Source organism: Pollachius pollachius (genome assembly GCF_949987615.1).
Source record: "Pollachius pollachius genome assembly, chromosome: 2".
Taxonomy (NCBI): Eukaryota; Metazoa; Chordata; class Actinopteri; order Gadiformes; family Gadidae; genus Pollachius; species Pollachius pollachius.
This window is the reverse complement of record NC_136935.1, coordinates 6505883-6532584: the sequence shown is the minus strand read 5'-3', so window position 1 is coordinate 6532584 and position 26702 is coordinate 6505883. Positions and strand designations below refer to the sequence as shown.

At 46.4% G+C, this 26702-nt stretch overlaps 1 protein-coding gene across 3 annotated transcripts; it reads right to left on the bottom strand.

Annotated features, from left to right (window-relative positions):
- Positions 1–990: 990 nt before the first annotated feature.
- Positions 991–26528, bottom strand: klc1b (kinesin light chain 1b). Of its 3 annotated transcripts, XM_079730913.1 has the most exons (16): positions 26457–26528; positions 18846–19121; positions 17505–17735; positions 16647–16728; positions 15466–15694; positions 14883–14970; positions 14331–14432; positions 13539–13712; positions 12735–12834; positions 11518–11570; positions 11150–11217; positions 10913–11021; positions 10016–10168; positions 3397–3521; positions 2794–2851; positions 991–2642 (listed from the first exon to the last, which is right to left on the bottom strand). In XM_079730913.1, the coding sequence occupies exons 2-16, from the start codon at positions 19092–19094 to the stop codon at positions 2568–2570; spliced, it is 1896 nt and encodes a 631-aa protein (XP_079587039.1). In that variant the 5' UTR covers positions 19095–19121; positions 26457–26528; the 3' UTR covers positions 991–2567. The 3 variants fall into 3 exon arrangements, with proteins under 3 accessions (XP_079587039.1, XP_079587040.1, XP_079587041.1); XM_079730914.1 differs by lacking the exons at positions 991–2642; positions 2794–2851; positions 3397–3521 and adding an exon at positions 5192–6873 and having other exon boundaries at positions 10043–10168; XM_079730915.1 differs by lacking the exons at positions 991–2642; positions 2794–2851; positions 3397–3521; ... (2 more) ...; positions 11150–11217; positions 11518–11570 and adding an exon at positions 12214–12338.
- Positions 26529–26702: the final 174 nt, after the last annotated feature.

Below are 26702 nucleotides of genomic sequence, written 5' to 3'. Positions count from 1 at the left end.
TTTAACCTCTTCATTCGCGGAAAAGCCGCTTTAATTGGTCTAGATTATCTAAGAGAGTCTGAACAGTCTTTAAAACACAGTTTACAATTTATTTAACCTTTATTTGATTAGTTTAAATACCAAAAAGGGGAGATTTCACTGCTTTATTTGCATCTGGACCATTTTAGAACTGGTCCTGATTGAAAACCACTACACCTACACTCTTCAAATCTGGACTAGATTATCAAAGTAAGCCTATACATTAAAAACATAATTACACCTAGAGTCTAGGTGTAGTGGTTTTCAATCAGGACCATCTCTACTGCGGTCTGGACCCCTAAAAAGCATTAAAATGTGCCTTTATTGCATTTTCACAAATAGGGAAAAGGTTTCACGAATCTGAAACTATGTTTTTAATCATGTATAGCCTCACTGTGATAATCTAGTCCATATTTGAAGAGTCTAGGTGTAGTGGTTTTCAATCAGGACCAGTTCTAATGTGGTCTGGACCACAAAAAAAGCGTTGAAATGTGTCTTTAATGCATTTTCACAAATAGGGAAAGGGTTTCACAAATCTAAAGACGCTTTAGACTCTCTTAGATAATCTAAACCAATTAAAGCGGCTTTACCGCGACTGAAGAGGTTAAACAACGAAGAATCAGTCACTCCATGCCGCTCGTTAAGAATCCCTTAACTGCCGAATCGGATGCTGCGAATCGGATACCAACTTCAGCGTCGTCTGAGCATGTGTGTTGCTTATATTTAGATGCAACAACAGCTTAGTGAAATCAGGGTTGTTTAGCTTCAGGTTTAAACTACAGATTGTAATGACTGACAGCTAAGCAGTGCTGATTTTTTTGTTTATGTACGTTCAGTAAAGTACAACTCAGTAAAGATCTACTCCATGATTGTTAACTTATCTCAGTGTCGTCCCTCACATGACCCCCACTACATCCTTGAGAAAAGGGAAATTAAGATCAAAGAAAAAAAACTTCACTTAAAACCGCAGAATGAAAGGACAAACAAGGGATTTATTCTGCATGACCAGTGAGAGAACATCAATCATATAACCAAACAAGATATGTTGAAGAATCAGACTCATATATACATGTACGATTATTCCAAACATGATTCTAACTCAGTTAAATTATGTCCCCTAACATCCCTGATAATAGTCGCGCACGGTCAAGATGTCAACTTGATCCCAAATCCCATCTTGTAGAAGAAACAAGGGAAACGAGACACAAAAAAAGTCAAACATATTTGAACAAATATTACAATATTCCAGTTTGTTTAGGGGCACTTTTCATGTAATCAACAAAAAAAGTAATCCGAGATCTGTGCAAAGTCATTAATTCCAGTCTAAAGCTACAACCCAGTTCCTTGGAAGACATAGCGACCATCAGCAGCAGAAAGAGAGCACTGTCACCCTAGTCTTACACCACCCTGGGACTGTATTAAACTAAGCTAAATCTAGCATTTCCAGGCTACACCCATGAGTCTATCGTATAGTGTCGTTTTGGGTCTTATCTACACAACTCCTCCTGACCTGAAGCAGCTTGAGGTCCACACACAGGTAGACATTATTTAACGCCACAAAAACTCCTATCAGATAAGCGATCAAACTGGATCACACAAACGGTCCACACACTCCCATCTTGAGATGTGGAGATTAGAGATAATAAAAATAAAAACCAGCAGCCCATTTAAGAAGAACCCTTGAACAGTGTTCCCATGATTTTCTTCTTCGTTTTTTTTTTACAAACCGAACATCTGCGGTCATTTGAAATCATATGGCTAAAAACCCAGCAGAAACATTTGACCCGGTTCCCAAAGCTTTCACCAACACCTTGTTTACACCCAGACAGAATCTCAACAGGCAAAACTGTACTCGGCTAAAACTAAAACGTCTTTATACATACATGTTATCACAGGGTAACGGAAATCAAGTTCTACCATGACACGGCAAACTATTCTCGGTTAGTATTCTGGTTCATAAAATCTAAAATCTGCAAAATGGGAAATCATGGCACAGGAAGAATTGAACACATACAACAATTCAGGGATGACCACAACTAAAACATTTAACAAAGTAATTGTCAGTTATGGCATCAGATTACAATCAGACAAGAGAAAGTCACAATGATCTGAATTTGCGTTTGAAAACTTGAATTTGCTGTTGGATTTGAGAAGCTTTAGGATTGAATAATCAAAATCATGCAAGGAAGGTCCACACACATCTTTTTTGGCCCTCGCCTTTAAATCTCTTTTGTGAGGGAGCAAAAGTAAACATGAAACCTAAAAACTTTGAATCTCCATTGACAAAAAAAAAAAGTTTAAAATGACATGAAAATAACACAGGGAAAACAGAAAAAAAAGCTTTGGGTTCAAATGTAATTGGAAATGCCGTCATTATGACTAATCTCCGGTCAACAGGGAGAGTTCTACAACTGGTGCTGAGTGTAGTGACGGTGGTGGTGGTGTTAGAGGCCGGCTGTCGAAGCTGCCGACAGCCGCCAGAAGGGGACGCCAGAGGGCCGGTATTGGCGAAGTGTGCAGAGGGGGTTCCAGGAAACCGCTGGGAGGCATTACTTTCCGGTGGAGAGATCCATGGTGCTGGAGCTCAGGCCCCGACTCTCCTTCAGATGACTCGGGCCACGAGTCTGTACAAAGCAGGGAGAATAAATCATTGAAGGATTAAAGGGCAGGACACAAGATAGGGGTTACAATAGAGGCAGGTTTTAAGTACTAATCACAGACCAAGGCCTGAATAAGATACTGTTTTAAGTCATGAATCCTAAACAGTTCTTTCACCTGGAAGGGGTCCTCGTTGCTCTTGTTCAAGTAGTTGAGGGAGGCCGCTCTCTTCATGCTACAGAGGATAAAACAGGAAGGTTTCAGTGGTACTGGTCGTTATCGAGTCCATGAATCTCAGCTTTGGCCCAGTGACCGGGTTGTCCTGTACATTAGCCTTTCGGTTGTCCACACTGTATGAATGACCCTGTTGTGTGTGCCCTTTGCTGGTGGCTGGGTCTGCTACTCAGAAGTATTCTCTGCTGATATAATTAGCACAAAATATTAGACTGGGTAGCCCCGCCCATTCAGCCGGCGATACATTTCCTTCTAGTTTCGATACGTTTTTGTGGGAGCCAATCAGCCAGCTGGCTACAAAAACGGGAAATAAATTTTTTTTCTGGTTGCACGTCCGGCTGCGCATGTGTGTGTCTGCATTCGCATGTGTGTGCGTGCACGTGTGTGGGCGTGTGTCCGCATATGCATGCGCATCTGGATGTGTGACAGTGTACGCGTGTGTGTGCGCGCACGTGTCTGCGTGCTCATGTGTGTGTGCGCATCTGTCTTTGTGCTCATGTGTGCGCGTGTCTGGATGCGTGTCTGCGTGCCCATGGGGCCCCCTACTTGGTGCTGCGGGGCTCCGGGGGGCCGTTGCCCTGGAGCTTCTTCACCAGGAGCTCGCTGCTGCGCCTCAGCACGTCCCGCAGCTTCCCCAGGGAGCCGCTGCGCTGGAGGGCCCCTGAGCCGTCCTGGGGGACCACACGCACGCTCTGAAACCGCTCCCACCTGACCAGGACACCATGCCCCGGACCCCCCATGACCCGGACCCCCCATGACCCGGACCCACCATGACCCGGATCCATCTAGCTAAGCAGCGGACTCTGGGTCGGTCATGACCTCAATGCAACGCTAGTATTTTATTTTATTTTGTAATGTATAAAATAAATAAAGTTTACGTATAGCCTACAATTAATATCTTAAACATAAAATATAAAATATTTTTTATTAATCTATAAAATATAAAAATGTATACATGAGAATTACATGTTTTTTTATACATATAAATATACATGATAAATATATTTGTATTATAGACTTCTAAATATTGTACAATGTTAAAGTATGTGACGCAACAGAAAAAAAGCAAGTACCGCCGAATGAGCCCAAACAAATAAAGTATTAAATCTATACTAAATGACATATTTGTCTTTATTTTGACAGGACCTAAATGGTTGATGCCATTTAGTTACAACGCATGCAATAATGACATGTTAACGTAACATTCAGTATGTACATGTATGTTCATGTAAGGTTGTTAAATGAACATGAGGCTGCTTTGTCTTCCATCCATCCATTGGCCAAATGCCAGTTATCCGCGGTTGTTTGTCCTAATGTACGCCATATTGCGCAGTGTTGTTACCAGCAGGTGGCTAGCGTGGGTGTTTATAAGGGGAACAGTTCGTTACTGCGCCACTAGAGGGCTAGTGTGGGTGTTTATAAGGGGAACAGTTCGTTACTGCGCCACTGGGAGGCTCCTGAATTCCACATGAACGTTGCATGAACTAGCAGGAAGTGAACCATTGATTTCGCTATGTTAAAACTAGTAAAATACGAAGCAGAAAAAGAGACTTCACAAGTCTTCACAAATGAAAAACTTTATTTTAGAATACCAACAAGTGTTGATGCAATAATCATCACAATGCAGAATGGCAAATATAACGTAGACCTACTTACTAGATAGTGTATATAGACCGATCACATAGCTTCTTTTGAGTTATGAAAGTGACTGTATAACTTTTATATGTCGAGGACCGACGGTATCAATAAATAATCAGCATTCCACTAACACGACATTCTCATAATAACGTGGTGCACAGTTTCTACTCTCTTGTTCGGAGCGGCGTTAGTACAAAGCCTACTTGCGACGGTGAATAGGAGAGGAGCGGGGGGGGGGGGGGGGGGTCAAGACAAGGTTAGCCTAGCGGAAAGCTGTAGCATGAACGCACTGGTCGTGGTTGAACGTTTAAATAGAGCCTACGTTTACAATTTCTGTGTGTTATGAGGGACGTTGGGTAAGAAGGAGGCCCTCTGAAATGATTTGACCTGGAGGTAAGCTAAACAACTAAACACTAAGACTGATCTGAGCAAGTCCAAACAGAGGCGTCACCGAAGCGCTTGGAAATCAATTGTGCAAAAACGAAAAAGCTAAAAAAAAAAAAGGCAACATACTCCTGTAAGCTTTTGTGTTAAAAAAAAAGGTTACCCATATTCATAACACACACTCACACAAATATGCACTAATACTACCATGGAATCCAGACTTTTCAACCACCTGATCAACTTGCCTCTCTACTCTAACACCAACCAACAGGTCAAAAGGCCACATCCAGTCCACAGTGTGGATTTGCATTGCATGATGCAAACACACACACACACACACACACACACACACACACACACACACACACACACACACACACACACACACACACACACACACACACACACAGACACAGACACAGACACAGACACACACAAACTAACGGTAACGATGCCCTCTGGACTCAACCGTCATTGCGTCTAACCGAATCTGATCCTAACCGCCGACTCTGCACGCCAAATAGTAGCAGTGGCTTCACATGCGCCAAGAGAACCGATCACAATAAATAACCATGGCAATGGCACACTGCCTCGTTGAAGCCGGGACACCGAGGTCGTTCTAGACCCGGTGATGGTAGTCATGATGCAGGAACATCACTGCCTTTATATAGATCAGCCTTTTCAAATTGAAAAAATAAAAATGCATAAAAAAATGTAAACAAATTAAATTATATAAAATGAACTCGAATAGGAAATATATTTGTTAAAAACCTAAATAGTAAAAATGCCAGGTGGAGGGGGAACGCAGAAGGCCCCTCACCCCCACCTCTGCCCCGTTGCACCGGGGGAGGGGGGGGCAAGGACTCTGAACATAGGGAGGGGACATCGCAACTATACAGTACCTCTGGTAGATAGACATTTAGATGTTTTTGCATAAATTAAAATAACCTTGCAATCAAAGCTATATAAAAACAAAAAGGCAACAAGTCAAAATAAGTCATGTAACGACTACATGAAAACAGTTCATGGCTAAATACAGGCACTATGATCAAAGCTAATTAGGGGACCCCGTGTGCCTTCACTCGCCCTTCGCAATAGCGGATGACAGCTACCGATACTCAGGAACTGCTCGGGGCTAATGACAACAACAACAACCATGACGACAACACAAACGCACAATGAGGCCGATGCCCGACTGTCACAAACCATCCAATCAGCTGCAAGCAACGGTAGCTTTTGATAGCGCTATTAAAGGCTGCTGTCCCTCGCAGCGGCAGAGAGGAAGTGAAGCGATGCTAAGTTCAGAACTAAACCGAGGAGGGGGGGGGGGGGGGGGATATCATAACACTAACAACGCCCGGTCCTGCATTTAGTCCAATACACCATAGCTACACGCACATGAACAATCACAAATGAGTGGTGTGTGGAGGAAAGTGTGTTGTGAGTTCCTCATTAAATCTACACTCGTGCTGAGCTGTCAAAACCATCACCGAGACAGAGAAAGAAGAAGAAGAAGAAGAAGAAGAAGAAGAAGAAGAGGAGGAGGAGTTCCGGGTGGAATAAACACGGTTAGTGAGGAGAGAGACAGAAATCCAATAAAGATATGAGAAGGCGACCAATCACAGTACAGTAAACAGAGGTGACAACTAGGTGGGGGGAGCTCTGGGGCGGGGGGAGGAGGAAGCGGCTCTGCGTCTTGGCCGAAGAAACCGGTGAGCGGTGATGAGGAGGTGCTGCTCAGTCGATGGGGAGCGATTGAGAGAGAGAGAGAGAGAGAGAGAGAGAGAGAGAGAGAGAGAGAGAGAGAGAGAGAGAGAGAGAGAGAGAGAGAGAGAGAGAGAGAGAGAGAGAGAGAGAGAGAGAGAGAGAGAGAGAGAGAGAGAGAGAGAGAGAGAGAGAGAGAGAGAGAGAGAGATCAGGCCAGAGGGAAGGACAGCACACAGCCTTCTGCTGTTGTGTGGTGAGAGAGAGGGACGGAGCAGTGATATCCATGGCTTAGGCCTGATAAAGAGAGAGAGAAAAACAAAGGGACAAAAGAGACAGCAATCATGGTAAGATTGGAGTGAACTTGAAGAGACCTGGCCTAACTCCCCTAGGCTACAACAACCCCCCCAACCCCCGTTACCCATGTTATCATGCCTATGCATCAAGCAATAATAAGGTAAATATACAGCTACTCTTCTTAGTACTCTCAAACTGAACCAATGGACTCTCCTGCATGGAAAATGCATTTTAACCCAGCATTACGACATGGCTAGAATTAAAACGCATTACACTTCGGCGTCCCTTCTATTTCTATGTGTAGAAATAAACAGCAGGCCTGTGTTTAGTCTGCGTCCGCAGAGTGACTGGGCGGTGCGCTGGCAGGGCCCAGTCACCGTGACTCAGTCACCGTGACTCAGCTGCTGGTCTCTGCTGGCCTCTGGCAGAGGTGAGGCTGGCAGGCGGCAGCAGGCCGGTGACTGGCCACTGCAGACAGAGGACATCTGCAGCACCCTGCAGCAGCCACATGCTGCCAGCCTCCCACACGGGCGATCCAGCATGATTATCAAATCTATGTATATTTATATGAATGGCGCTTGGACCAAGCTTGGAGAGAACCCACTAAACACTGCATGTTTAAGGCTGCCTATTTAGAACTCTAGCCCATTTCGACGCTAACCTGGTTCTGGTGCAAGACTAGCAGAATGTGGTAATCAAACGTTGAAATACAAACTTCAAGTTAATTGTAGGCTCAGAATATCCCTCTTTCTGGCTCGGATGACTAAGGTCTCATAAGAACACGTGAAATGGAGAGTCGAGAAGGAGTACAAACCACCCAGTGGGAAGGGGGAAGGGAGGGGGGGGGGGGGATGTGATTCCAGAGGCTGATTGGTTGTCATGGCGAGAGTGTTGTCATGGCGAGAACATTAGAGACATGGAATTAGGTTAGGAGGAGGAGGGGGAAGGAAAGCACTGGAAGACAGGTATGGATGCATGCAAGCGGCCAGAAGCAGCCAAGTCATAGCAGGTCACAGCCAACCAACAGTACGTGCAGCAACCACAACCACCACAGGCAGGCACACACTAACAAGTCACCGGTGTTATCGGACAACACTAACGATCAGTGAAACAAACCGTCCGCTACCTCATTGGTTAACTTCTGTCAGTACTGTTTACATATCAAATCATCGAACAGCTCTCATGACGTTTCCCCTGCTAGATCCTGAAGGACATATCCTGCACTTTGTGAGACAACGTCAACTTCTTGCCATGGAGTGAGTATGATAAAGAGGCGTCTGCTCCGCTTTAGGGACAGTTAAACTTACAATTGTGTTGCTTTTATGTTTTTAAGAACACTCCTGTAACCTCCCTCTTCCTAGTACTTAGTGGGAAGTGTTTCCAGTTTTGTCCTTGAAATGAATTAAAATGGCAGACCATGCCCGCAGATTACCATAACGACGTCTGAAAGGCCAGGGAAAACCTTTAGACGTTGATTAGCCTCTAGCTTAACATATTGACTCTCCCATTGGGTATTTCATCAACGCTATTTATAATTCATCAGCAGAAACGGAGGCCAGATCTAATTAACACAATAGACCAGCGATGACGAGGTCCAGATACAAAAATAAACTATGCACATCAGGCCTTTTGGAGATGTTTCCGAACCAGTAATCGTAAAATTGGTTTGGCGATGTTCTCTAATTTTTCCCAGTGTCATTAAGATAAACTAGTTTGGATAAATGGATGGATGGAAGTTCACAAGCATTCGTTTTTATCGCCAAGTTGTTAACGAATCGCCATTCGTTTTTAGTTGCCAAGACGAACAGAATCTCTGGGCAAAGCGCAGTTTAGCAGGAAGCGAAGTTAAAATAAGAGCTTGATCAAGCATGATGACACAACGTTTTACTGCTGTGGCGTTTCAACGTGGATTTGGTCCATGCCCTGCATTCCTCTGCAAGCCATCTCATGCTCAGAAGAAAAACCCCAAGCGTATTCTTGATATACAAACCTGTTACTGGTGTGAATCTCAAATACACTATGACTATATTTAATATTTTAACTTTATTTATAGAAGTGTTCCCTTAGCAGACACAAAAGAACATACATGAGCCATATCCTCACAGCCAACAACGACGCCAGTGGGTACAGTAGTTTGCAGGTTAAAACAAGGGTGGTGCGCTTTTTAAAATGTAAAACACAGACAGGGTGAACACAGATGGCCGCTGCCAGTGCCAGGATGTTAAGGTGGAGTCTGACAAGCCTGCAGGCCGGCATGCACGTGCGAGTGGGCCGGTGGTGACGGGCATTATGGGTAAACTGGTGTAGCGGGGAGAGACAGTCACAGACTCCACCCAGGGCTTTGATGGTGGTGGTGAGACTTAGTCACTGGCTAATCCGTGAGCCTACTTTATAAATACATGTCCATTATGAAGCCATGAGAGCAGAAACGCAAAGTTAAAACGAGCGTCAAAGCCCAGCATTAATGTCTGGGTGGACAAAAGGGGAGAAAGATTCCTTGTCAGCATGTTAAAAATGGGTGCTCTCAAATTAAGAAGCTATGTTGAGTTTATCATTATCTATCCCTCTCAAAACGTAATGCTGTTTGAGTCCACCACCAAGAGGCCCCATCTGGAGTCTGTTCCTGCTCCCCCGACTTCTGTTGCTCCATGGAAGCAGCTCAAGCCACATCGACAACAACACAAGCCACTTATTAACACACAAACGCATTCAGGCTTCATTCACGAGTGCCGAGCAACGGCACGGGACCACTTGCTCGGGCCGGTGTGAGTTCTGCGCGACGTCACGCATTACAGAGTCGGCAACGCCAAGACACCCAATCAGCCTTGGAGTGACCAGGGTATAGGGCTTCATCGACTTGAGCTGCATGTATCCCAGTCGGTCCTAGACTAGCACTCACTAGATTACACACACCACAAGTCGATGACTAGGTACAGCGGGAACAGACTTATTGTTATTAGCGTAGCACCGAGTGTACCACTATGGCCCGGACCATCTCTATACGTTTCACCACAGGACTTGTGTCTGGTGGTGTGTGTGTGTGTGTGTGTCCCCCGGCCACAGGCCTGGTATGGGGGGTGCAGGTGTGGGAGGAGGAGGAGGGGGGGGGGGAGGGAGGTCACTGTAGTGGATTTGTACTCACCCCGTTCCAGTCGACGCCCATACTCACTTCCTCGCCAGTCTCGGAGCCGGTCTCATACTTGACACTGGACAGGCTGTCCCGGCTCCTCCGCCGGTCGCCCTCGCCGTCCTTCAGGATCTCCACCACGCGAGTCTGGTGGATGGGGTCGATGCCCTGGGGAGGGGGGAGAGAGACAGTGAGTGATGAGGACAACAGGAGAACACAGAGAGAGAGAGAGACAGACAGGGAGTGATGAGGACAACAGGAGAACACAGAGAGAGAGAGAGAGAGAGACACAGGGAGTGATGAAGAGAAGAGGACAAAGAGAACAAAGAGAGACAGGGAGTGATGAGGAGACCTGAAGAAAGTACAGAGAGAGACAGGAAGTGATGAAGACAACAGGAGAAAGAGAACACAGAAACAGAGAGAAAAAGACAGAGAGACACAGACAGATGGAGAGAGACAGACAGATACACAGAGAGAGATGCACGGTCGAATGGATAGCGATAGCTTTATGCGGATCATGGACTACAGTGATGAGTCACAATGGTCTTCACTACAGTTTGGAGGAGATGCAAGACAATGTCTCTGAAGATGCGACTGGAAGAGATTTGTGCACTTCAGTGGCATCAAATGAGGAGGTGGTGTGAAACAGAATGAGATATGGCAAATGGGTGGATGGGTGGGCTGTGCTATCGTGGAGCTAAATGTTAGCAAGAAACCCACTTACTGCATTGCTCTGGATCCGAGGGGGGAAAGAGGGCAGAGAGAAAGGGGGGAGAAAACAGGGTGAGATCCACTGCCCCACCAGAAACCCATCCAGCACAACCACAATAAGACCCTGTCTACAACATTGGTAGGGGCGGCCTTGGAGGCTCCGATGACTCGACAGGTCAAGAAGGGGGAAACTGTGCCTACCTGCTTGCGAGACCTCAGGGCGCACTCCTCCAGGGTCTCCGCGGCCTCCAGCTTGCCCTGCCGGCGGTACAGCGCTCCCAGGTTCCTCAGGGTGGTGTTCACCGTAGGGCTGGGTCGGACACACACACGGATACACACACAAAATGATGAAAGTTTTTGTACCCTCCAGTGGAAAGTGCGTTAAAACTGAAGCTATTAAACGATATGAACGCCCGCCAGGGAAGGTCCGACACTCACCTGTTGACCTTGCAGGCCTTGTACCAGCCGCCGTACTCCCCATAGGGAGTGTTATCTCTGTGCTTGCCCTGGAAGTGAATAACAAGCAACAGGAAGAAAAAAAACACACAGGGTGAGAGGGAGTGGCTCTGTGGTCAAACTAGTAGAGCAGCATTTCTGCATTATGTTTACACCACACCATCAGGCGACACTAAACTACTGTTTATGTGTGGTCCGCGGTGAAAAGATAAAAAGAAAATCAGAACTTTTTGGGGGTCCAGCTCTTAGTCTTTGATTATGTCCCCATTGATTTATTACTCAAGTTACTGCAGATGTATCCCTCTCAGGATCCTAGTTTTAGGCCACTGGGGGGTGGAATAGGGTCTCACCTTGCTCATCTCCTCCCGCTCTTCTGCGTGCATCCAGATGGGCTTGTTCTCAGCTGCAGAAGACACACGCACACAGAGCAGAGGTTGCCACACTGAGCACAAGAGGACTCCATACAGAGGACTCTGAATCATGAGGTGAAGTGGCTCTACGCAAGACACCTTTATTCGATTAGAGACACTTGGTTTCATATCTACAGCAGTTAGATGTGTCAAACTAACACAAGGGTGGACACATTACCGTCTGGGGCTGGGAATAAAAACACCCGCCAGCCAATTTGAATAATCCCAACAAGATATGATATATTCTAGCAACACAGCAATAACATCCCCCAATGCACACAATGCAGAATTGTTACGTCGGTCATAAAAAGTAATGTGCAAGTATTTAGTATTATGTGCAAAAGATGTTAAATGAAAGAAAGGGTAATCCCTCTACACCACGTATCAAAACATCACTGAGAGGTACTGCTCCACTACACTGTCCCACAACGCAGGGCCGTTTGAGAACAAACCCCGGAACAGCTGCAATATCAGTCCCTTGATCTTGATCCACTTTGAAGACATCAAATCCACGACAAAGATGGTACATAAAGTATAATTTCCATTACTTTTGAATACTTCAGGAACACAATACATTTCACACATTTCAAAGTATTCCCCGGTGGCAGATCAAAAGCAACACAACTGAACACAAACTGCACAAGCTCTTTTATTTCTGTCCCGTTTGTGTATGCGTGTGAGACTCTTTGAGCAGTAGTGGGCGAGGACGGCGGCCCGAGAAGAGGTCAGGATTTATCTCTGTCTACCGGATACCCTGTTCTCTGGTGGGGGACAGACAGACAGACACAGGGCATGACAGCTTATCCCCCATGTGACCAATGCTCATGTTAAGACCCACCGGCTCTGAGGCCCAATCACAGCCTCGATGAGCCATCATCACTGCTTTGGTTGTGCGCACAAATTGTGTACATTTCAGTAAGTAATTCAGGATAATTCGGCACTGCGATAATTCGGGCAGTTCTTTGATTGGATGTCGGTTGGAGGTTGAATTTAGGTCAAGCACAACCAAACATGATCCGACAACCCTGTAGTTCTGGTGTGTCTTAAAAGCATAGATTTAAATCCAAAACAAACGTCTCAACATGGTTATTATGTACATGCGCAGTCAGACGTTCTGGGCGGTGGCTAGGTCGCTGAGGTCTGGCCTAAGCCCTTACCATCGACGGAGCCAAACTCCTTCTCGTGGGCCCGCGTCAGGATCTCTTTGTACAGGATCTCAGCCTCCTTGTACTTCCCCTGCTTGAGGAAGCAGGAGGCCTGTAGGAGAAAGGGGGAGAGGAGGGGAGTTGAAGTGATGGATCGAAAGCATCTTCTCCAATCACAGAGCGACCCTCCCAAGAGAGGGTATATCAGCAGAGAGCGGCTCATAAAGAATGAGTAACACTATATCCATGGCAGCCAGCCGGGGAATCGGTGGTATGAAAAAGTAAAATCAAACAAGACATGAATGATGATTCAGACGAAGGCTAGCCTGGACTCAGACGGACACAGGGCCCTTGATAGAGAGCAAAGAAGATGGAACGGACAACCCGGCTCACATAGCAATAGGATAACTATGATGACATGCTTGGAATTGATGAATCCAATGCCACTGAGGCAACTCTGGGAGTTTTGTTTATGACTTGGAAGGAAGAAAGCCTACAAAGAAATCCAATTTGAAATGACTTGAACTGCACATAAAAAAGGTTAAATTTGAGTAAATTGAATTTTGTAAAGCCCTGAATCAAAGGTAGAGTCTCAAAGGGCTCCACAGGCCATATATTTAGGTTAAGCTTTTCAAATGGAAAACTCGACATCACACTGCCTTCACAGAGACATAACCAGGGCCACCAGGCTGACTGGTTTAGCTGAATCATTGAACGGCTGATCAGAAATGCAACGTGGGTAAACATTGTATTTTTGGCTGGTTCCCAACATGAACCGTCCCAGACTGTGTGGGTGGACCGGGAGTAGACCCTCACCAGGTTGTTCTTGGTCTTGGCCACGTTGGGGTCGTCGGGGCCCAGCCGGTGCTCGTAGATCTCCAGGGCGCGGCAGTAGTAGTACTCCACCTCCTCGTACTTGCCCTGGTTCTGGCACAGCAGCGCCAGGTTGTTGAGCTGCTTGGCCACGTCCGGGTGGTCCTTCCCCAGAACCTGAGGAGAGGAGGGGGAGGGCAGTCAGAGACCCAGCGCTCTAACCAGGGATATAAATATAATCTTATCTTGGAACAAATGTTCTCCACTCAAAAGAGTGGAGAACATTTGTTCCAAGATAAGATTATGTTTTATATTTATATTCAGGGCGTTTAACAGACAATTTTGTATACACACATTCACACACCGACGGAAGTGTCAACCACACATGGTGTGTGAATCAGTTAGGGTGAGGCGTCTTGCTCAGGGACACCTCGATACTCAGCTAGGAGTAGCCGGGGATCGAACTAGCTGGCTACAAGTCAACCTACTCTACCGCCAGTCTAGCGGAGAGCCTCTGAGAGAGGGCGACACGTTATGCCTTGAGGCTCAGGGACTGTTCCCTCTACTGTGGAGTACCACTGCTCCCTCCACCCTCGCAATGCCATCCACGCTCAGCCTCGCTCTCAATCACACCCCATACAGCCCCTACAGGGACATCCACACTGACCGTCCAGTCAGAGCTTCCCTTCCTTGAAACCCAACTGCAGTGAAAAAAAAATAAACCTAACTTTGGGTTTGCCGATACGGTCGAGGCTGAAGACAGAAGGAGAGAATTGTGGGGGACGGAAGCCCTACCTTTTCTCTGATCTCCAGGGCCCTCTTGCAGAGTGGCTCAGCCTCCTTGTATTTGCCCCTCTTGCCGTACAGCACGGCCAGGTTGTTCAAGGTGGCCGCAACCTGGGGGGGGAGAGAGAGGGAGAGAGAGAGATCGTGACTGGCAGGAAATAGAGTCAGGATTCCGCTGGGAGCACTATGTTTTGTCTTTAGGTCACTGTGGTGTGGGAAGGTCATATGCCCTGGCCACAAAACAAGAAGGAAACACCAGTAAAGAACACAAAGGTGTATGGTGTCCAAAAAAGTAGTGGTGTGGGCAACTTCTGAAAGTATTAATAATGGGGTGTGTAACTTGGATGAATGTAAACTGGACTGTTTGACAAATAAAGCCTGTCCCTGACACCGACTTAGACATAATATCAGTGTGGAGTGTGGCGGTTATCACCTCCTCGGCTTTACACAAGTCTTTGGGAGCTAAGACCCGAATACCAGGTGAAACCGGCCTCCACTCTCCCAGCCCACTTTGTTTATCTTTATAGAGGTGGTTTCCGTGACGACGGCGTTGAGACTTACAGCGGGGTGGTCCTTGCCCAGGGTCTTCTCGCGGATGGACAGGGCGTCGTTGAGCAGGTGGGCGGCCTCCTTGTATTTGTTCTGGTCCCTGTAGTGTAAGGACGGGGGGGCAGAGAGGTTAACGTCACGTCTAACGGTACCGCGCAAGAACAACGAGGGAGGCGGGGTCAGGAACAGTCTTGGCTAGGCCCGGCCCATACGCATTAAAGGGGTGATATTATATTATGCCACCAGGTGTGATATAATGCAACCGGCATTGAGGGTGATTAGCCATTACAAGCCATTTGAAAACCGGCCTTTTCCTGTGTTTTAGTGACATAACAAGTGGGAGTGTCCACCTAGACGTATGATGGATAGGTAAGCAACATTTGCTACAGTCCACTGGAAAAGCTGGTTGACTGATCTATCCAGCATTCATTCAGGTGGACCCTCGTTACATTACTGAAACACAGGAAAGGGCCGAATTTTCAAACGGCTTGTGATGGCTATTCACACTCACACCTGGTGGCATAACACCCCCTGTTTAATTCCCCTTTAACCGTTGATAAGAGGCAAGGTGAGGCGTGCGAAAGGCCTCCCCCACCTGTAGACCAGGGCCAGGATGTTGAGCATGGTGGCCACGTCGGGGTGGTCGTGGCCCGAGGTCTTCTCCAGGTCCTCCAGGGCCTGCTTGCAGAGCGGCACGGCCACCTCGTAGCGGCCCTGCGACGCGTACTGGATCACCAGGTTGTGGAGGGTCCGCAGCCGGGCCGGGATCTCGTAGCCCCCCTGCTGGGCCGCCGCCACCGCCGCGCTGTTGTGCTGGTGGGGCACTGTGGGAGGAGCGGTGGACGTGTATCTTCAGACCTCACCTAGGCTCTGTATAGCCTCCCCCCACCACATCACTCTTACGCACTTATTGTACGTTGTACGTCCTTGCACTTAAAAATGATACGTAGCATCGTGTAGCGTCTTATCCTAGCTACCTTTGTTGTATACGGGGAATGTGTTAACCTGGCGATTGTTATTGCTTGGCAATTGGTTCTATGAACATCCCATATGTAAATGTAAATATCTTCCCAGAAATGTCCAGGGACGAGGCATCCTCAAAATGAGGGTGTGATGGGGGAGCAATGACAGAGTGATTCATGCCGAAACATGATCCATCGATAAGTGTATCAAAACGAGGAAAGGTACAGTGTACGTGGGGTAAGGCTGCCGGCTGATAGTCCATCAAACGTAAGTCGATGACAAGAGTCTGAGTCAAGAGTGTTTCCATTGGTTGGACGTTGACAGGAAAAACAATTGAATAAACGATCAAATTGGGGTCAAACCCTTAACGGCTTCACCTTGTATGAAACGCTCGATTGCATTCATTTTGAAACGATAGACATAGGAAGTGCCAACGCTCAGTCACAGTCAGATTGTGGTATGAGGTTCGTACTAAATAATAGGCCTGGTTGCTCGCTTTTACGATAAAAATACCAAAAAGACTTTCTCTGTACGGTAAAACCGGTTGAAAAACATGACCTAGATATAACATTCTTGCTCAGTCCTGGAACTCCAACCATTTTCTGATGCCCCAAATATATATGTTCAAACATGCAACGATTAGTCGACTAATGACTACAACATCTTTAGCTCTGGGGGCCGCCCAAAAATGGTGTTGCAGCACACAAATGGTTTTAGAAACTAATTAAGTTATAGATTTCTAAGGGGGAACCGCAACTCCACGACACACAGCACACCAGTAAAACACGGAGATTGTAACGAGATGGTTCTTACTGCCTTGGCCCTGTTCCTCCTCGTCGTTAGGGAAGAGGTCGTCCAGGTTGTCCTTCGGGGTCTCTCCATCCTTCTCCTCCTGCTACTCACACAATTAAAAAAAACACTATCATTATCATCATTTCAGTAGAGTGGTCCCACCGAATACATATAAAAGTGGCTGCTTCCAGACTAGAATAAACGACGGTAGTTCCAGGCCAGGGGGGCCGGGATACTGCTGAGCTAGGCAGGATCTGTGAGCCCAGGCTGCAGCCTCCTCTGGGTGACGAAGGAGAAGGTCAGAGGCAGGCTGGATTCATAATTGCCGGCAGATCAATGAAGAGCCGACCACAAGGGCCCTTCCCCCAAGATCCCTCCTGCCTGGACGTCAATCGTCTGATCATGATTGGCCACCAGCCCAGTGTACTGCCAGATAAAGACATTAGCTGATACATAGGCAGTTAAATCCAAAATGGCCTCCAAACTGGAAATACTTTCCTGTTGCAGAGATTCTACTCAAGTTGATAAAGAAGTGCCATGCATGGATTTTATCCAATAATATCCAATTATCTCAACTCTAAAACCTAAAAGACACATACTGGCGGAAATGGACTGCTGATGCTGCCGATACATTTGGGCTCCTCCTCCACTGCATAAAACGTTTGTGTCAATAACACATTTGTTAAACGTTCGAACAGAGGTTAATGGTAAAACAGTAACCAAGTTGCGAAGTCTGATGTAGTTGAAGTGTCAGAGAATGTTCAATTTAAAAGAGAACATTTAAAAAGGGGAACGGAGTCTCTGGGTGAAGGTTTATAGAGGAATAAGGCAGAAAAAAAGAAAGGGCCGAGGCTTCTCGGTGAGGCGCGGGCGACTCACTGTGGGCGACACGTCCTCGTCGTACTTCTTGAGCTGGTTCATGAACTCCAGGTGCTTCTTCTCCTCCTCCAGCTGCGCCACGCTCTGTTCGCTCTTCTGCAGCTTCTGCTGCGTGTTGGCCAGCTCGTCGCGCAGCCACTGGTTCTCCTGGCACAGCCGGCGCACCTGGGCCCGCAGCTTCTGCTTCTCCGACTCCACCGCGTTCAGGTGGTTGGACAGCGCCATCATCACCTGGGCGGGGGCGAGGAGGGGGAGGGTAGGGAGAGAGGGGGAGACCTCGGTGTGTGAGGGCAGAGGGAATGGAGACATGGAGCGCTGGATGTTGTGGCGGAGGAGGGCGGGTTCTGGCTGAATCATGGTCAGCCGTCGTAGCTCTTTATAGAAGGAGGAAGCTTGGTCGAACTGGCACCACTACCACTTGAATACTTTACACTTAACTACACCTCGTTACTTATTACCACTGTTTTAGTTTCTCTACTATTATTACTTACTTTATTTTAATTATTATTATTATTATTGTGATCTATTGATGCTGCCACTTACTTTTATTATTTTTTCTTTTTTACTTATCTTTATTTACTTAATCTTGTATTGTTGCTGCTATGGGGCTGATGACGAACCAAGACTAAGAATTTTACCCTTGTGTACAATAAGATGCAATAAAATAAACTCTGAATCTGAATAGTACACTGAAACAAGCCTTACATGATGTACATTAATATTTTGCCGACAATACAAATGGAACAATCTACTTGTAAATATTGGCATAGATTGAGCCATATCATTCGCCATAAGGTGTCTGCTCGCTCTTGTGTAACACCATGATAAACAAACACAGATCAGCCAACACAGATCAGCCATCAGTATGCAAGGGCAGCTTCCTGGGGGGGTGGGGGGGGGAAACTGCTAACCAACGCTTACACTGAAGGCTTCAGACACAAGACGATTGTTTATAATGGAACGAGCAAACAAAAGAGCAGCAGACCGCTCATTAAAGGGGTGATATCCCGCCACCAGGTGTGAGTGTGGTTAGCCAATAGCCATTACAGGCCGTTTGAAATCTGCCTTTACCTGTGCCCTAGTGACATCATGATCCACCTCAAGTATGATGGATAGATAAGCAACATTTGCCACAGTCCACTGGGTAGGCTGGTAGACTGATCTATCCATTGTACATCTAGGTGGACACGGCCCACAAGTGATTAAAAGTCACTAAAACACAAAAAAGGAAAAGGCAGATTTTCAAATGGCTTGTAATGGCTAATCACACTCACACCTGGTTGCATAATATCCCCCCTTTAAGTAACCCTAAGCAGGGTGGAGTCAGGGTGGGGTTCTCACCTGCGCCTCTCCCAGCCCCAGCTCGATCATCTCCACCGACTTGCGCAGCAGGTTGGACTTCTCGTGCACCAGGTTGGCCTCCTCGTCCTTCTTCAGACACTTGATGGTCTCCAGCAGGCTGTGCAGGATGGAGTTGTGCTCGTTCTTCAGCGCCTCCAGCCCCTGGATCACCAGCTTGGTGTTGGAGATGATCTCCTCCTGGGAGAGCTTCTCCAGCTTCTCCTCTCGCGGGTACACCATGGCGGACATCTTCTAGCGGCGAGCTCGGGGACACACCTGCGGGGAGGGGAGGGGAAAGAGGTCTCAATCACCTGCACAATCAGACGCAAAGCTGCTTGCTGTAAATGGTAAATGGACTGCATTTATACAGTGCTTTTCTAACCAGTGGCCACTCAAAGCGCGTTACAATATTGCCCAACATTCACCCATTCATGCACACATTCACACACCGAAGGAAGTGGCAACCATGAACGGCGACAGCCGGCTCGTCGGGAGCAGTTAGGGTGAGATGTCTTGCTCAGGGACACCTCGACACTAGGAGAAGCCGGGGATTGAATTAGCAACCTTGTCGGTGACCAGTCAATCCGCTCTACCTCCTGAGCCACATGCCGCCCGTTGCTGTATAACCCCAGCAGGACGCCTGAGGATAAGTGGGTCCGTTTGTTTACACTGGTCGCTGTGCTCATTTTAAAAAGGCCCTGTGCAATTGAGGATTGTTTTTTTAATTAAATAGCATTAAGCGTATTTAGCTTTTAGCTTAGCGCACATTTCATTGCCAGTCACAAATCTGTAAACACTTTCCCTTCCTCGGTTAGCATCTTTAATCACAAGGGCTCTGGGAGCAGGAAGACAACGCCCCAGCTAGCTGGTACTGGGGGAAGAGATGCACTGTCACGGTCTGAAGAGATTAGGAGATCACACAGATCCAAACACTCCTGGAGCTGACAGAATACCCTATCATCTCTCTCTCCCCTCCACCCACTACACCTCCGCCTCGTCAGACAGCACAGTGCGGACGGGAATTAACTCATATTCCGTCCACAGGCAATTACATGACTGAGGCAAGGAGAAGAATCATGTCGTAGTATATGCTGGTTGGTGGTGAAAATATGCAAAAATCATGTCAGCAGGGTGTGTGAGTTATAACAACGATTCACTAATGTATTCATGCAGCTATGTGCAGAATGGCTGCTGTATTTCCTATGACATACAGCTTTCAATGGGCCATGCTGTGAAGCCTTTGCTTCACATAACAAGCCCCAGTGAGACACTGAAACATGGGGCCAACGCATGCTGCTGTATGGAAATTAGACTGTTCCCAGTGCTCGATGGAGAGCTAACTGTATGTGTGTCTGTGGAAACAGGCAAAACAGCAGCACTCATACACCAACAGCATTCTCTGCAGAACTATGGTCCATTAGATCTCGACAGCGCACGCGATCTGTCCGTTTGGAGAGTGGAATAATGTATTCATTATGGATGCAGCTTCATTTTCCTGCAGTGTTTTCTGAGGCCAACCGGTGCATCATAAAGAGCTATTCTTCCGTGCAAGCACAGTTCTTCTACTGAGAGGACATGTTATGCTGTACTTATTCGAGGACTTAAGAGGGGCTGCTGGGTGGAGCCGGGGGACTAAAACGACAGAGTAGGTCATCCCGTTGATGGGAATAGAGGACGAATCCAATCAGGACGATCACCGTCCGGTGTACAGCCGGACTGGAAGGACATTAAGAGAAAGGGCCCAAATACCGCCTTACTGTCACAAGACTTAACCCCAGTGGAGGCAAGACCGCAGTACGCAGACCGCCTTACTGTCACAAGACTAAACCCAAAACTAAACCCCAGTGGAGGCAAGAACACAGGATGCACAGACTGCCTTACTGTCACAGGACTGAACCCCAAACCAAAAGCCAGAATCCCATCTGCCGCTACATCCACACCCAGGGCAGGGTAAACATACAACGTTATGAAAATGTAGGAAGAATTTCCCTGATACTGCAATTGCGTGCGTTCTAAGCATGCGTTTCATATTTCACCACATTGCTGAAAGAGGTGGGATACTGCTGGGATGCTGATCAGGAAATGCCCTGGCTGAGGATGCAGAGCCGCTAGGCTTGAGCAGGGAGCAGGCTGCTGCGTGTCCTTCGCTCACTGCTGCAGTGCAGCTATGCATAAGACGCAACTGTTGCTATTAAATAGTAAAGCTATGCTGACTGCCTCACTTTGAAAACATTGCCCCTCCCTCCCTCCCTCCCTCCTTCCCCTCCTCCGTCCCAGAGCTGACAATAGACATTGGTCCTTTTCAGTTCAGCCTCCTACATTGGAAGCTTTCTACCAATCATAAGACAGGAAGGCAAGACATAACGTGGAATGGTTTTAGTTAATGGACACGCGACTTGCAAACAAAATCTGAAGATTGATGCCATAGGTGAAAATCAATTCACATGGAGCAAAAGAAAAGGGAGGATTGAGCCAGCCAGTTTTACACAGTGACTGGGTCAGAGTGAAATCAGGGCGAGGTCATGTTTGTTGCCAGGGTCATTGCAGTCATGCATTAAGCACCAAACGAGGTGGTAAACACATAGTTTGATGTCTAAAAAAGCGTGTGGGGGATGACATGGCAGACTCCACTCGACTCTGAAATGCAATCTAATGTATTCCTCCTCCAAAGTGAAGCAACAAACAACACAACAACCTCTGTTTTCCTCTGAGAGAAACACAGAGAAAGTCAAGTCCATGACACCAGTCACTACCTTCCATTTACCGCTCGCTATGTCAGGTAGAACCCGATCCTCACTTAATCCTTAAAGCCTTTGTAGAGCCCGGTTTTATATGGAAACCATTAGGGCGAGGGACAGTTAGGTGAGTGAGTCATCACGTACGTATGTAATATGAGATTGCAATATGTCAAGTACTCAGCCTCTGGCCTTACACCAGCCAATGACAAAACATGGACATAATTATCATCGCCGGCTCCAAAATGGCCACCATCTAGGAAGAGGAGGAGCCTTGGGAGACAGACTGACTGAATATGTCCTCAGCAATCCTTTAGAGAGCATTTATTTAACCAAGAGTCAACAGATCCCTTGTATGTAATCACCAATACTCTTTAACAACGTTGTGTCAGTGTCTAGTTCAATCACGAACCGAAACTATGGCGGTATTTTTGGAACAAAGCCATGGATAACGTGTACTGGGACGATTTTTGGACAGATACTTTCCATGTTTCCCTTCCTGTATGCATAGCCATTTGGTTATCCAATATTAATATGCATATTACATAATGCATATTTTGAAAATATGAGAGTCACAGACTCCCTTGTCAGTTGAGCACCTAGACAAGTATCCTGATAGAGGACGCTTGACGAGACATGAACAGGATATTTTCCCTCTTCAAAGGGTTAATGTTTCCCTGTCTTCTTTAACAAGCTGGATTAAAGTCCACCACAACAAAGACAATTCCTGCCCGGATGTTTGGTTTCGGTGCTCTTGACTTTACTTTTGTAAATAAATGACAGGGAGGCACTGTCAAAAAAAAGAGGAAGGAAATGCCATTGTAAATAAATGACCAGTGCTCATTTACCAACCAATCCTAGTTCACTTGGTATCAATATCTACGTCATGCTAGCATTCACTAAGAAATAGGTTCGAGGATATTATGATATTACTAACGTGTGCCATGTCATCATGATGACAATACTATATGGCTAACAGCAAGCCAGCAGCCAGCTAACAGGCTCATGTTGTCATTAGCTGGCAAGCCAAGACATTCACAGACCGGAGATCTGTAACATGCTTCTAATGGGTCCTTAAAGAAGGGCATTTTAACAACCTCTAGCCGTCCATCTATGACCTAAAACTCAGATCAATAGCATACACAAACACAGGCTAGCTTCCAACAAAGCAAAATGTCCAATCACACCACACTGCAATGAAAAAATTAATATTGACAATCACTCGATTCTAAAAGCCAGAATGCGATGCGGACTGATGCAGCATGAGAGCCTTTTTCCAGCCTCTGCGCCAGCAACATTTCCGAGTGGTACCGCAATACTCGCTACATCACAACTTGACACACGGCCATCCTAACCTCAGTTCCAGCAGCACATCAGATCTGATGAAATATTCAGTGCTCCGGCAGCAATATGCTCACACTCCGGCAGACAGCATCATCAAGGCGTTCCGCACACAGGGGGGGACTCGTCACGCTTTGAGGCGACAGAGACGAGAACGATGGAATCAAAAGAAAAACAGGACCTCCGTGCGATGATGCAGCAGCGAGAGAGGCGGTGCTTGGAGAAGAGAGGAGAGGAAGACTAGGGCTGTCTCCTAAGCGACTGTGACCTTCCTCGCTGCTCAGTCAGAACTAATGCTCAGAGCTGAGCGGGGCCCCACCCACATCAAGGGGAGAGAGAGAGAGAGAGAGAGAGGGAGGGAGGGAGGAGAGAGGGAGACACAGGGAAAACAAGAGTGCACGCTAGGATGGGAAACCAGCACACAAACACACACAGAGACCTCAGGCAGGTGGATGAGAAGTCCTCATCTACACAGTGCTCACATAAAACAATCACACGCAAACACAATAGAGCCATTTTTATAGCACTGAAACCACACACACACACACACACACACACACACACACACACACACACACAGGTTAAAGGTCGGAGTTAGCATGTGTACATGGTACTCTAATGCCTCCAATGCATTGCCTGCAGCTTAACCCTAAGTGCTGAAGTCTTAACCCGGTTCTATTTCCTCAGCACTGGAAGGGAGAACACCGTGGGAGAGCACTGATGGTCACCGATGGTTAAACTGATTACACCCACATGAGAAACCCAAGGGAAAAGCTTTATTCTCTTCCAGCACATTTCTGGACATTACAGTGTAGAGAACCTGACACCTTGGTTTCTATCCTTTCCCCGCGGACTTAATCTCATGGAATAACTTGATCCCGCTCAGTTTCCAAAGAGTGAATACACGTAACAAAAACAATGTTAGCCTAAGTCAACAATAAGCCAGCAACCAGATTGCACAAAAAGAACACCAGAGATCATGTGACTTCAGCGCTGTTGGGGCTTGAGCTGATGAAGCTTGATTGAAGGGCTCACCTGAACCCAGCAGGCATGAGTTGATAATTATTTGAATAGAGCATTTCAAGGATTTGCAAAACAAATCCAAAACCGAGGCAAACATGGCTGAATCGACATGAAAGGTTCAGCCCAACAAGCTGATCTTGAAAAGGCTCACCCACCAGTCCAAAGCATGACTCTCCAGACCATATGTAAAGAAGAGACATTCAGGATACATGAGTCGACAAACGTATACAAGACCAGCCTCTTATGTATCATAATATATCCTGAAACAGATTATGATAAAGATTGGTGTTTACTTGGACACTCTTGCAGGCTTTGGTGTTCAGGTCGTTGCAGGCTTTGGTGTTCAGGTCGTTGCAGACTAGTAGCCCCTAGCAAAAGACTAGAGATTCAATACTCCAACACCATCAGCAACCATCTACCGGATCTGCAGTAATTCCATTAATGGCCCAGAATGAGGCGTGATTGTCCATGTCAACTATAATTCATGTAGCGGGTGAATTCTCCAGAAACACGACCACGTATGGTCTATTTCCAGCATTGACGACCAATGAAAATGATGAGGTTGGGTGATCAATAAAATACTGGAAATAAATTGGATTAAGATAAGAGTTTCTGTGAATAAACAAATTGCTGTTAAATCAGAAGAAATTTAAACTGGGCATCTACTCAAATCGGATACCTTCATGCACCAAAAAGCAAACATTGCAGTTATATTATATAACCTAAGTCCTATAAAATAGCCAATAGGGAGGGGATAGTGTAGGGAGGATAAAATGTAGCGAAAAAGGTTGCAGATTCTTCAGCAAATGGTACAGGTTCAATTCCCGGTCTCTGAAAACGGTTGGTATATGTGAGAAAGATGCACAAGACCAGACCTGCTCCAGATGATACCTCTGCATCCATTTCATGTGGCTTTGGATAAAGCAGACTTAAAAATAAAGATATAAATATCAGCAAGGTTATAGAGGAAACGTATGTGTGTGGGACCTTATCCGTGTTCCTGTCCCAGTATTGGCAATGACATGTGTACACAAAACAGTCTGCCACCTTACCAACGACGACTCATAGCTGACCCTCACATCTTGTCCACAGAGCACATTACTGCTGCAACATAATGGATCAGGATAAAGAAAACTAATGAATCATGTAGAGGATCAGGCTACTTACAGAAGCAAACACAATAGTAAAAGGCACGTCTAAGTTGCCCTAGGCAGAGCCGGGTATTGGTTGATGGTTAATATAGGCACAAAGCAAACTCTGCTTAGTTAATAAAACAAGTTTCACACAGATTGGATGTTGCTTTCACTCCCTCTATGAGACAATGTTTGGAAATGTTTGTATCATATGTCTATTAAGAAAACGATAGCTCAAATGAATAATAACATGATTCCTAAGGAACAAAATGAAACCATTCAAAGTACAAGAATCGTCAGGCAATCCACAAAATAATAATAGTTTAGTAAACGTCATTGTCAACAGACAATAGATATGGAGAATCCACACACCAGTGCATGACATGAAAATCAAACATAGGATACACCTCCTGAAACCATAGAGCATGAAATCCCTATCGGCGAACACAGCAGACTGATTAATAGACCTCTCTGGCTCTCCCTTTCCTGTCCACTGGATGAAACTGGACTCCACCAAAATCAATTTATTCCCGTCTTCCATTTTCTGCCCATGCAGTGTCAGTGGCAGTGTTGCTCCCTGACCGGACACCAAACAAAGGAGCACCAGGCATCTGTCAGGGTGTGGCAGGGCCATGGCCGGGGGAAGAGACTAGGGAAGCGCGGGTGGCACAGTCAGAAATCATAAATAACCCCGCAGAAGCCGGCTGTTAAGAGGCTTGGTCTTGCTGCCAGGGTGTCCTCTTCTATACAATGACCAGCACAATGGAAACACCATGTAACGTTTAGGTTGACTTCCTGTCTGTGTGCAGGGCGGAGGCAACTCGTGTGCATTATTAATGTTTTGTAATGGAAAATAACATGCGGGAAAGCCTTATTTTACACAGTATAACCCGGCACATTTACCATTGGATGAGGAGGCACTTGCCATTGCAATGCAAATAAAATAAAATAAATGCATTGAGAACCACAGGGCAGAGGATCTGCTCACCCATATAATAGGGCTAATTAGACAGTGATGAAGACGTTTCTCACGTCTCAATGACCATACAATAATCAGACTAATCCTGAACCATTTAATTAAACCTTAACATATTCCCCGGGCTGTGTGAATAACAATTAAAATCATATATAACGTTGCCCGAACCGAATCTCAGAGCGAAGTATAGCCCTGCGTGATGGTTTGTTTTGCGGTATCAGCGTCAGCGTCCAGTAGTTAGCTTGAGCTAACTAGAATTAGCTCTCCGGGAGGGGGCGACGAGTCCCATGGAGACCCCCCACCCGTACGACACACATGCACAATATGATTTAAAATCCCTTTCTAAACCTCTTTGTTATAATGTCATGTGTTTTAATGAAGAACATGTTAAAAAACAACTCACCAAGAGCCACAGGGAGGACCGTCACAAGCCCCTTTAGATCCAAAATGTCTTCTCCTCGACCGAGGATCTCCCGGCAGCCTCTGCGGTCTGGTAGGTGACGTCATGTCATATCGTCATGTCGTGCTTTTAAATCGATGAGTCCCGACATTGGTTTAATACGTCGACACTCAAGGGCGACACTTCATGATGCAACTTCCATGAGACTGTGGTGGTGCTTTAATATTTTTTATATATTTTTTTTAAATA